The sequence below is a fragment of the Rhododendron vialii genome, chromosome 3a (assembly GCF_030253575.1).
Source record: "Rhododendron vialii isolate Sample 1 chromosome 3a, ASM3025357v1".
Taxonomy (NCBI): domain Eukaryota; kingdom Viridiplantae; phylum Streptophyta; class Magnoliopsida; order Ericales; family Ericaceae; genus Rhododendron; species Rhododendron vialii.
Genome location: NC_080559.1, coordinates 5151334 through 5163950, shown reverse-complemented (window position 1 = coordinate 5163950; position 12617 = coordinate 5151334). Strand labels below are relative to the sequence as shown.

The following is a 12617-nucleotide window of genomic DNA, read 5'->3' as shown; positions in this document are numbered from 1 at the left end:
TTACTCGCACCATGACTAATCCTAAGGGCACGTACAATCACACCGTCCATTTGCGGGAGCACTATAAAAGCAGAAGCAAAACTCCGTATAAACTGGCCTCGAAGGAGTTGATAACCCATGCGAAATCCCAAACTTAAAACCTTAAGAAAGAACAGTCCCCTAAATTCTAAGTTTTGACCACCAGGCCAACTCTTAAAATTTACATATGACACAATTTTTTCGGGCCTTTAGCTATTGTTCTTGGAAAATGGCCCGGTGTGGCCCAATATCTATAACTAGCCATTTAATATTTGCTTGGTTTTGTTAGGAAGAAACAATATATTACTTCTTCCTCCGTTCCATATAGATTATCTATTTCTAGAACTCGTGACATCAATGGGGTATAAAATTACTCAATTAGTTTTTTTTGTCAAATAAAAAATATATAATTTTTTTAATTTTGTAGTCGATTAATAACACGATTTTTTTGAAATGAACAATAGTTATTTCTGAGTGCAGGAGTAGCATAAGTCTAACTTTTAATAATGATTTTCTTACAAGTTTTGTAATATCTTAGTATTATGTTATTTTGAAGGGAAAAAATTGAAATTCAATGATAGAAAAAATTGTAATAATCATTTCCCGTAATAAATTAAAGTACCGCACTGTGTCATTGAATTAGAGAAAGTCAACAATGGACTCCTCCTGAAATATACAACAATCATTTAATGCTGTTGGCAGGCAATGAGTCGGTCGGATCCGGAAATACTGTAGTGCACGAATGCACGTGAATTTGGAAATACTGTAGTACTCTATAGTATCCCACGATCCGAGTTGACAAGTCCTAAGATACTTTAGTGCACAAATGCACTTGAATTCGGAAATACTGTAGTACATTACAGTATCCACGATCCGAGTTGACAAATCCTATGTGCACCCTCTAGAAAACACATGGTCTCACAAATGTTATATTCAAAATTATTAGTAACTAACGTTGTTGCCAATGGGCTCTAACCCAGTTGATATCTCTTCGTCCTCCCCACGTGGGAGGCCAAGATTCGAGCCCAGGGTGGGCGTTTGAGATTCAGAGTTATGGATAATCTTTGAAATCCATACTAACATGTTGCACACAGAGAGAGAGAGAGAGAGAGAGAGAGAGAGAGAGAGAGAGAGAATAGCATTACTATCAAAGAATCACCATGAAATTCTATGTTGCCAATCAAATGTAAAATTGAAGTTCTTCAAATAAAAAAATTGCAGACATACAATTTCAACAAACAAGAGGCAAACCTTCTGTCCTAGCACCTTCGTTTCCTCTCCATGGAACCATTGTCTCACTCAAAATAACCGCATCCATACAAGTTCTAGATAATAAATCTGGTTCATTTTCCGCCATACCCGGTAAGGGTACATCTTCAAACCTAGCTAGTAGATCCTCTCTGCAGTAGACACGGGACGCAGGAAGACAACAATAACAGTTATATTATCTCTGCTTCCACGTTCCGCAGCCTCAGTTGCCAATCTCTTCGAGCACATCCCGGCTTCTTTCACCGTGTCCTTCATTATGTTAACGACCTCTGCCTCACTCATGACATCCCAGAGCCCATCACTAGCCAGAACCTAACAAGCAAACACATTTTAGCGCTGAGTTGAACTAAATCACGTTCATTCTTCTTGTAGCAGTCCTTTTCAAAATACGACCAGCAGTTTCTGCATGTATTGGATTCGTAAATATTATGACATAATACTAGTCAAAGTTCATAAGTTTCAAACAGCCAAAAGCTTTTGAACTTAAACTCCGTAGGGGGATTCCGAAGAGGAAGATGATGGTAGGCCTGAATATCTTTCGTTCATTAATTTCATTTCGGAACAATGTTTAGCAATGCAGTTGAGTTCGAAGTGGTAGTGAGAGTATGCAGTGAAGGGAGGGTATGATATCAAGTTTACTAGACTGTGAGATGGTACAAGCAAGCTACCTGGAATGACTGGATGTGAATAGGCCTTCATACATCAAATTAACCGGGGAGAATACATTGCAACTCAAGACACAATTGAGCCTATTTGCGCTCTAGATCTTGCAAGAACAAGCAAGTCACTTCATCACCTCCCACGATTGGACCGGTACTCTTTCCGGTTGAACCAGTACCCATGATTGAATCCATATGCTTTCTGGTTCGTTCACTGGTCTGGTTTTCAAACTATTGTTGCAGACTAATGTTCGTAAACTAATAAATTATTTTCTTTCAAATCCATATTACATGTCAATCACGATACTAGTATTCTACCTCTGCTCTAAATTAAACACAAGAATGCAGTGATAATACAAAAAGCAAAAAAGGAGAGAACTTGAATGAAGAAGCCTTCATTGTTTGCATTTCAAAATGGTCAAGTGCATGGCCTATTTACAAGCTTAGTGACAATTACAGACTATGCAAAAAATTAATTAATGATCATTCGTATCCAAACATATTCAAGAAATTCTGTCCAGTAGTCAGAATGGTTCAGGGGATCCACAAAAAGTCTACATAGAGTTCTAGACCTAGGAAAACAGAGAGCTCTGCCTTAGGCTTCCAGCAGTCAAAGATTGGAGTGAAGACGATCAGAAAGATCTTCTATCTCAAGATTACACTATTGACTAAATCAATGAAATTGTCCAAGTTTTCCTACCCCAAAAATTTCTATTTGCAAGCACCATTGGTGACAGAAATAAGCAGAGGCAATTCATCTTGTACAAAACAGGTAAAGCTTGGAGTACAGGGTTTACGAAATAGTATGTATCATGCTATGAATATCCAAGCACTTTAAGAAAGATGTATAGCAAAATGGCAACTAAATTTTTTCAAAATAACCAAGGAAGACGCACCAAGTTTGCCAACTTCACGAAAAAATGCACATGCAACAGTCTACTTTGAAACCACAAATGCATTTATCAGTTTGTCATAGTTCACTTGTTCTTTTCACGTCCTACTAGTGTGAAAGAGAGGTTCAAACAAATAACAAACCCTAGGTTACAGCAGATTATCGTATCAATGGACCTTACCAAGTATTCATCCTCCACAGAGAGAATGGTCTCAGTTATCTCAGGTTCGGCAGTAACAGAAGGCTTCAGATCACCATCACCAATGGAGCGTGTAACCTGTCAAAAAAGTTCTTGATAATTTCTTTGTACATTATTTTGAATACGAGAAGTACGGACAGGGAAGACAGCTGGGAGCCCAGTAGACAGCATTCTAGGAGCACTCGGACGCTGGATTTGGTCCCCTTTCATACAACCTCTTAACAAGGAAGCTTCGGTGGCAGAGTAGACTATATGAGAATCTCTTACCCAAGATAATGAGGGAACTTCAATTCTTCAGACTGACACAAAACTGGGAATCGGAGGCCATGAAAGTGTTATTGGACCTCCTGTATGGATTACAGATCCAAAAAGTAGGTTGGACAAATAGAGGTACCATGTCAACTGTATTTTCATCAGTGATATCTTCTTACTCCATCACAATGGCGATAGAAGTTTCCCAGTAAGATCCTTTTGTTCTCTTATCCCCTGAGAAAGAACTAGTCAATTCCTTCTACGGTTATAGGTAAGTTAGGAGCGCGAGCAACAGGTGTGTTTTTTGCCTAGACCGTCGATCACAAATACAGATCTATAAAGTAGTGCCGCGAATGCCAAAAAGGAGAGGACACTTTTGACCATATATTGGCACATTGTGAGGTGGCAAAGGAATTACAACCCTTGCTTCTGTTCATTGTATACGTTCAAAGGGTAATATGCCTGCCAATCCTCCATTCTTGAGCTTCTAAAATACTGCGGATGGCTGATGGGGCTAAGAAGCATGGATACGGACACGACATGACATGGACACAAAAACATGTCATTTTTACTGCAATTAGACACTAATGTGTTGGACACACTTTACCATGCAAAGATATAAATTACAGGTGCGTGTTCAAATCCCAGAGTAACAATGAGAGTAGGTATTACAAAAACACAAATAATAGCATCACGGAAAAAATTGACCCCATTAAAATATAGCTTTGACACCACCATAGAATTTTTCCTACAAAGAGAACCGACCTGCTACCTCTTCTGTTCTCCCTCTGTCTGTTTGTGAACTCTACCTTCTCACATTAGTAAAAAGAATTCCCAAAAGTTGGATTTAGAGTTTGTGTTTAGTTCTTCCAGGTCTATATATTTAGGGCTTAAATTTATTGTACTGAAGCCAGTAAGCAACTATTCCAAAACATGAAACTTTGTTGAATGCAATTGTAGAAGCTCGTGTATTGTAATTTCTTTTTCTGTTAAAACTTGGAATAGCATTAATATAAGCTTTTGGTATCTTCTACTTATTAGTTAAGAAGTTTAATTGAGCTTGAAAACAATCTATTAGATCAGACTTGGCGGCAAATACAAAAGCAATAAAAAATAACTTATTTATCTCCCCTGTCCCAGTTCACTCCTGGCCACAGATTTTGATCCAAGATTTGGATATTTCCTGATTCTGACCACATCTGCAGACAGTAAGTTCATTGGGACGGAAGAACAAGAAGTTCTGGGGACAGAATCCCTAACCATGTACTTCCAGACAATAGACAACCATACAATCTAAACATTTTCGGGTAGAGCATTAAAAAATAAAACTATCAAGAGGTAAGAAGAAAACCTGGAGAGCAGCGGGACCAACCCTCCATGTGTCAACAACCCATGTGACCTGTCCCCCTGTCCTGATAATACGTTCTCTCTCGTCAAGACAACTTGCAACATGGTCCTAGATTGTAAAGATGAATTAGTTATCGAAAGATTCAACCACTCAGGGGTATCAAAGGAGACAATCTGAACTCAACTTCAAAGGAGAAAACCATTTATGGTCCATGTCCACATAAAACATCAACATACATCTGCTACATCAAGCCCCATCTCACCTTACTTAGAGAATGAGCACTGCTTGCCCGGCACAACATTGCCCTGCAATCACCAGCATTAGCAACAAAAAGCTTGTTTCGAACTATAAGAGCCACAATGGCTGTGCAGCCTGGATGCCAGTCTTTTTGTATAACTCCCTTAGGTTTACGATGGTTATCCAACTCCTCCCTAAATGCGACATCTGTCTTGACAAATGCTTCAAGTAGTGCATCGGACGGACTACAAAATGCACCAAGATGAATAAAAATACGGTTTACAAAGTAAAGGCTAAAAATATCAGAAGAACAGTAGAATGGAAGGAACCTTTTGGTGGAAACCAGAATTTGTAAGAATCCTGGTAGAGCTCTTGCAGAAAACTCTGCAGCTGCTGCACCTGCATGTGATGTTGTTAAAGGTATTAACCAAATGGTGGTTGTAACTTGTAAACTCCTTTTCAATAGCTCGAAGGTTTCAAAATCTCCATTACGAGTGCAAGCTGTTGTTTATAAGCAAAGTAATTTCCAGAACAATTATGCATCCTTCTCTAAACCTATCCAAAGGCATGTCATCCTGATTTCACTAAGAAATACGTTAAGTGATGGTGCTGAACTTTGTTGTGAATGGTTAGTGTGATCACCTACTTCGTTGCAAACTAAGCTTTTGTTGTGAGATTGCTCCCAAACAAACAAACGGTAAATGTAAGTAGTGCTTGTGGTGCACCTCGATGCCCATCAAAGATTCCAAACACATGAATGTCCTCACTGCGCATACAGGGCATAAGAAAATGAGTATCCTCCATTGTCTCCCTTCTCCCGCAAGTAGCAAAGGATCCCCAAGACAGCACTGGATGGTATGCCAACAGATCTGTTAAAGGATCATGCCAGATTCTTACACAAGAATCAGCTGCAATACAAGAGCTCTTAGAGAAGTTTTCACCCTTGGTAAACCAGTTAATACTAGCCTGGTAATTTCGGAGGCTTGAGCTGTTCTCATCACCAAGAGGGATAGAAGGTTCAACAACTGCCTTTTTCTTTTCTTCAACTGTCTTTCTGCATTTCCTAACATGACCAAGTTCCAGAATGATATCATCAAAAGAAGGCCTATTCTGGGGATTTGCATCCCAACATCTCTGTATCAAGTGCTGTAAACCAATTGGTGCACCCAAATCAAGATTAGCAAGAGCAGGTCGCAATCCTTCGGACACTATAGCTGCTGTAAGTTGCTGTTCAGAATAGTTCATTTCCAGAACAGTATGGGCCTGCCAGCACAACACATAATGCACCAATTAGGCACAACCACGCTGAAACCATGATTGACATTGTTAAAACCAATTGGCAATAAGTGGAGAGGCCACCCAGGCTCATATATTAGCTTTGGAGGTTATAATTAACCAATGTGGAACAAGTTCTAACACTCCCCTGCACGTGCGACCCTGAACGCTAGCTTTGATACCATGTTTTAAGCATCCAACTCAAAACCAATTGGCAATGAGTGGAGAGGCCGCCCAAGCTCATGTGCTAGTTTTGGAGGTTATAATTAACCAATGTGGGAAAGCTCTAACAGACATGTCATACTGTTGAGGTGCATTTGGAAATGTCAAAGTGAGGTTATCATATAACTTGTGAATCATTGGATATTCAAACTGAACTGACCATCCACATAACCTCTTCCCAATATTGGGAATGTTGACGATTAAATACCCCTGGAAGCCTTTTCTTTTCCTCGAATTTTAACAACTTCATGCATGATGATTTCAGTTCTGCACTGGTTTCAGGCATAAGAAATGCCACTTGACCTTCTGTGAGATATTGAAAACCACATTGTAGCAGAAGGCAGGCAAGATCTAAGGCCTTATATGATAAGTCTCGAGCCCGTTGGGGTAGGATTAGCAATGTTATGGGCCCATTAATCCAGCGTTTGCTTGCACAAAAGAGGGGAGGATTAACAAGCCCAAGATGAACTCATGCATGCATTTGTAGCACTAGAGCATCCCATGGCTGGTTCCCCCTTTGTTTGTCGTTAATAGTTGATTGTTGTCATGTATTGATTCGTTTGTTTACCTCACCACATGCGAGTCAGGGGTCGCATGTGCGGGGGAGTGTTGGAGCTTGTCCCACATTGGTTAACATAACCTCCAAACATAGTATATCAGCCTGGGCGGCCTCTCCACTCATTGCCAATTGGTTTTGAGTTGGATGCTTTAATAGCCTCTATAAACTATGCATGTGCTTTATTTGTGGTAGTCATGCATGCTGCCTTGGAAAACAATGAATCTACTAGGTTGGAAGTAGTTGGGCCCCCACACCCTTTTTGAACCCAATTAGACCATCTCAATGCATGTTTGTACCAAAATTAGACTATTTCATGTCATTTTTGTGGTCAATGTAGCGTATACAGTGCCGCAAACCTAGTTAATATGCCGCCACATCATTCCTACAACAAATAAAGGTGGAGATAAATTGGCAAAAAAGTCAAACCTGCACTTCTGCACGAAGATTGGTGTATGGGACAACACCAGTAAGCAGCTCACTGCAACACATTGCAATCAGAGTTATGTTCATATATAATGTCCAAAATGCTTACCATACATGTCATTGCAGATGATAGCATTCTATCAAACACCGTGGTTATGAGAAGTATAAAGATGTGTGCTATCTAGACAGCATCGACAACATGTACAGGCTACCTATGCTACCATAGGTCAGGTCCTATTTATGTCTTTTAGGTAAACTGTTCGTCTGGTTAATTCATGTTTTCACGCTTAATCTTAAAAGTTCATTATACTTTGGTACTTTAGTCAGGTATGGTCCTTTGAAGTTTCAATATTGGCAATAGTATTCACAGTATCTAAGTTCTAGTCTTTGAAAAGTTGTAGTCAAGGTCCTAAACAAGCTGCAAGCCTGCAATTGTATAGAAATGAGTATACCCATGCATAATTCTTTAAGTTCAATGAAGAACATATGGGAGATAAATTTCCAGCATCTATTCTCTCATGGACCGCTGTGATGTGATACTAACCACAAGGCTGATGCTAGTGGAACTTCAGAAGAGTATTTCTTAAGAGCTGCTTCTACATTTTTATTCTCCGTAATTTGATCTCCGTTAGGCACTTGACAGGTACTATTTGTCCTACTTTTTAAAGCACCTGCAGCCTATTAACTTACAGACTCTTTGCGATAGAAGCTTGTAGCATATGTGAGATCAAACATTTCCCAGCCAATTATGAAACTGGTGTCTGAATGATTAACATTTTAGCAGCCTAAAGCTTTTTCAATCATCAACTTTTAAGATAAGGTAACTAACCAGGAAGTAGCTGCTAAAATGTCCAATACCTGCCAAGTATTAGTTGAGCAGATTCATCATGCCTTCTAGAGGTAACCGAGTTCACAGTGCAGGTGGTGGTTATATTCAACATTATCAAAGCACAGTTTTATGATCTAAAACAATGACTAATGGTCCAAAATAAGCAAATTGGAAATTTCAAGAAAGTTCACATTGATCTGCTATAACATTAGATGTAAACACATAATTGCATTTCAACTTGTTATAATTGAAGGAGGCAGAAAGAATAGAATTTTACTTTATTGTTATCCCAAAACTATATGCATCTGATTTTTCACTGTGCATCTCCCTCTTCAATATCTCAGGTGCCATATAGATGAGTGTTCCAACCATCTTCTTTTTGTGGAAACCACCGGTTGGCTTTCCAGATGACCTCCAGTTCTCAACAGAGACTTGTTTAAGATCTTTCTTAAACTCTGCTAAACCAAAGTCTGCCAGATGTGGTAGAAGATTTTCATCGAGCTGCCAAAGCGGTACATTAACTAACAACGTCAATATGAAGCACAAAATCATCAGAAACTGAAAAGGAGATGTAATGGACAACAAATAAATATATATAGAATTGTGATGGCATTTACAAGAATATTTGCTGGTTTCACATCCCTGTGTATAATCCCAAGGTTATGTAGATATTGCAGAGCCTTAGCTGTAAAATATAGAAACATAATAACTTCAACATAAGCCTTGTCATATTATCACAAAACAAAAAATCAGAACAAAAGATGTAGCAGTTAGATAATTCGGCAATCAATTAAGAAAAGTAGCATGACTGATTATAACATACGACCCTGAATCGTACAATCACCACCTCAATACCAAAGGAGAATGACAGTAACTACTTAAGTTCTTCAGTCTAATCTTGCTGTGTCAACAAAACAACTCATTTCCATCTAACAATTTCCTTACTGAATCTCCTCTATTCAAGTACATATTTTTTAAGAAATGCTGTAACGCAGATAGTGCTGCATATAAATCGTTCCACAAACACCCAAAAAGTACAAACTGGCAAGCAAAGTACAACCTTCACAATACTTCATTGACTTACTACCAAAGAAGGCTCATGGGCTCTTTCTATGTGTGGGTTACTGCTAAGTCTCATCACAAAATATGAACTAAGTTCAGATTATGCGGAAGTGTTGCTGACAGTTCAAATCAAGTACACAATGAAAGCTTAAATATGTAATAGAAAATGATTAAGCAAACTAAATGCTCTCATCACAAGGAAATTAATGAACGCGTAAACAATTCCAGTTCAGAGAGGAAGTTAAATGCTCTCATCACCAAATTAAACCAAGCTCATATTTTGCCAAGATAGCCAAACGCATACCTAGCTGGATTGATATTCTGAGCACCTCATCAAAACTTGGATTCCACTCTTCCACGTGTAGTTTGTCTGCCAGATTCCCAGACTCATAGTATTTGAAGAAAAACATATAATTCACCGGCTTTGCATGTGCAGCAACTAACTTGGCGACTCCCAAATGATCTAACTTGCTTCACATTACAATATACAACTAAGTTGGCAGAAAGTAACCCACCATCAAATATGTAGACAAACAAAAAGACAAAGGTAATACAAATGGATGGGAGTTATGTGGACAACCAGTCCTGGAGGGAGCAAAGCTCTAGTGGGGACAAATGCCCCAGCTCATTTTTTCTAGCTTTTTTTTCAACACTTGGAGTAAATTGCACTTTCAATTTTTTTTGCCATGGTAGCGACCGCTCATTGGGTGGTGGTTAAGGTAGAAGTAACGCCATAATATTCAGCTTTTCAAGGCTCTTTTCACATCCTTCAAAACACTTTCACATATGTTTATGAGTTCATGTAGTTTTTTATGTAAATAGTTAGCTTTTTATGTACTTTACATGCACTTGCAATTTTTGTGTACTTTTTGATAGAACCAAATCAAAGGGATAGAATCAGGATACAAAGAGCTATGCTCTCAAATATTCTAGTTTCAAAATGAAAAAAAAACTGACTACCAAAGACCCTAACCACCTATTTGCAGCCTAAGACACTCACAATCCCATAAATAAAGCTAGACATATATCAAATGAACTACTAGTAAATTAGTAATACAATAAACTGCATCCCTTTTTACACAGACCTAGGCCAGCACATTTAGGTTGTTTGAGAGAGAGAGAGAGAGAGAGAGACCATAGCATTTGCAACTCCTTGTGGAATTTATCAATGTCTTCAGAGGTTGACAATATGGGTTTTTTGACAGCAACCTTCTTTCCATCCAAAATAGCTTCATAAACTACACTTTCTGCTCCTGTAATCGAACAATTAGACACGCCAACTCACATGAATAATCTTAATTCTAAGGTAAGCTAAATGGGAGTACAAACCAAGGCAGATCAGAACATATCAAGGGTCCTTTAGGCTTAAATTTTGGGTTGTCTTTTCATCTTTTTCATTAGATTCGCATCAAATTTTTTAAATTAATCGTTTGTCATGACTAGCGAAATCTAAAAAGTGGAAAACTGTGACCAAAAAAAAGTTTACCAAAGACGAAAGAAGTTCGAAAATACAATTTTCACTGTCTTTTTGTACGTCTTCTCTGAACCCTTTCCAACTCGGGGCTAAATTATTCTATCAATAATTTCACTCATTAACACGAATAACTAACTCAAAAGTTGACAGAAAGCTAAAAAAAAATTCACTATACACCAATGATTGGATTTAGTCCGAACCCACCTAAGCCTCTTTCTTGACTTGAATTGAATTGAATTGAGCAACACAAAATACACATTAACAATCATACATTGAGCTCAGAAGTCCGCTAAACGCCACTGATACCAATTGTCTTTACCAAAAGTTAATTTAGTCCAAACCCACACTACCTTCTTTGTTGAATTGAAATTGAGCAACACAAAACACGCGTAAAAAATGGAAAAGAATCAAACCTGGAGCAATTAGGTGTGAAAGAAGTTTTTGACGAAAAGCTAAAAAAAAACCACTAAACACCAATTGTAGGGTTTAGTCCAAGCCCACCTAAGCCTCCTTAAATTGAAATTGAGCAACATACAACACACATTAAAAAATCATACCTCGAGATAATAAAAAAATTCACTTAACAGCAGAAATACCAATTGTCTTTAACAATAGTTTAATGTAGTCTAAACCCACGTCACATAACACACAGGCAGGTGCAGTGCAGGAGCGGGAAAACATCCTTCAAAAACCTCTCAAACAACTAAAATTAGTGAGTGCGAGAAATTGAGAGCGGGAGCGGATGCCATTTTGAAAGATTGACCATGTTCGTTTTGGGTTTATAGACCCAATCTTTTCTCACTGCGCACGGTCCCTATAAATTTTCTCTCCAATTATTACTCTCATTTTTCTATCTATCTCTCGCCACTTATTACCCAAAAAACTTTCCTCAAGTCTCAAAACCAACATGGCCATGCGACTAAGGTCCAAACTCACACTAACCACTTCCTTAAATTGAAACTGAGCAACAGATAAAACACATTATTAAAAGGGGGGCGGGGGTGGTGGAAATCAAACCTCGCGCAATTGGGTGTGAGAGAGAGTAGGAAGAAGGGGGAAGGTGGAGCGGGATTGAGTCGCTCCGGCAGCAACCCCGAATGCACGTGTTTGGCTCCACGATTTCCACCACCATCTCTCTCTCTCTCAACTTTCTTCAACTCCGCCTCACCCTTTTTTTCTCCCTAACCCTGCATGTATATTATATGTGCCTGGTTATGTTGGTATGTGTGTGTGTATGTGGGTGGGTGGAGAAGGAAGCTTCGGCCGTGGCAGCGTTGGAGAGAATGAGGACAAACCAGAGATGAGAAGCGATTGATGCGTGGCGATTATGGTGATGGTGATGGGTCCTTTACAATGAATCGTTCTGCTTAAAAAAAAAAAAATAATAATTTCAAGTTTAAATATAATGAAAATAAAAATAAAAAAAATTTTAATTTTTTTTTGCACCGTATAAAAGATTTTAACGAGATCTATCAAACAAAATTCATATTAGTAGAAAATTTATTTGCGTAAATATATAATTTTTGAACTTGAAATTATCTTACTTTTCTAAAAGTTCCTTTTTTTTAGAAACCGGAATGGGGTGAGCATGGTTCGGATTTGTTTGGTTTTGTAGTAGTAAACCAAGAACCAAACTAATATCTACAGATTATGAATTTGGAGAACCAAATCAACCCACAAAAGTCATAGAATTAAACCAATCCAAACCATATAAATACGGTTCGGTTTCGGTTTAAACCACAGTTTGCTTTGAACTAAACTATCATCTTCAAAAAATATTTAAAGTACTTAAAATTACAACGAAAACTTATATATGTTGAAACAAATTCCATTCAAATTATCAAAATACACTAACTTCAACCAACTAATTAAGAGTAGAATACCAATAATTGCCTCAAG

General features: G+C 38.3%; 1 protein-coding gene across 3 annotated transcripts; it reads right to left on the bottom strand.

Annotated features, from left to right (window-relative positions):
- Window positions 1–1233: 1233 nt before the first annotated feature.
- On the bottom strand, window positions 1234–12062 carry LOC131319051 (protein kinase and PP2C-like domain-containing protein). Of its 3 annotated transcripts, XM_058349153.1 has the most exons (12): window positions 11736–12062; window positions 10380–10497; window positions 9549–9715; window positions 8800–8867; window positions 8460–8683; window positions 7357–7408; window positions 5600–6137; window positions 5204–5273; window positions 4900–5119; window positions 4641–4745; window positions 3020–3115; window positions 1234–1599 (listed from the first exon to the last, which is right to left on the bottom strand). In XM_058349153.1, exons 1-12 carry the CDS (start codon window positions 11848–11850, stop codon window positions 1405–1407), a joined length of 1968 nt encoding a protein of 655 aa, XP_058205136.1. In that variant the 5' UTR covers window positions 11851–12062; the 3' UTR covers window positions 1234–1404. The 3 variants fall into 3 exon arrangements, with proteins under 3 accessions (XP_058205136.1, XP_058205137.1, XP_058205138.1); XM_058349154.1 differs by lacking the exon at window positions 3020–3115; XM_058349155.1 differs by lacking the exon at window positions 8800–8867 and having other exon boundaries at window positions 8460–8652.
- Window positions 12063–12617: the final 555 nt, after the last annotated feature.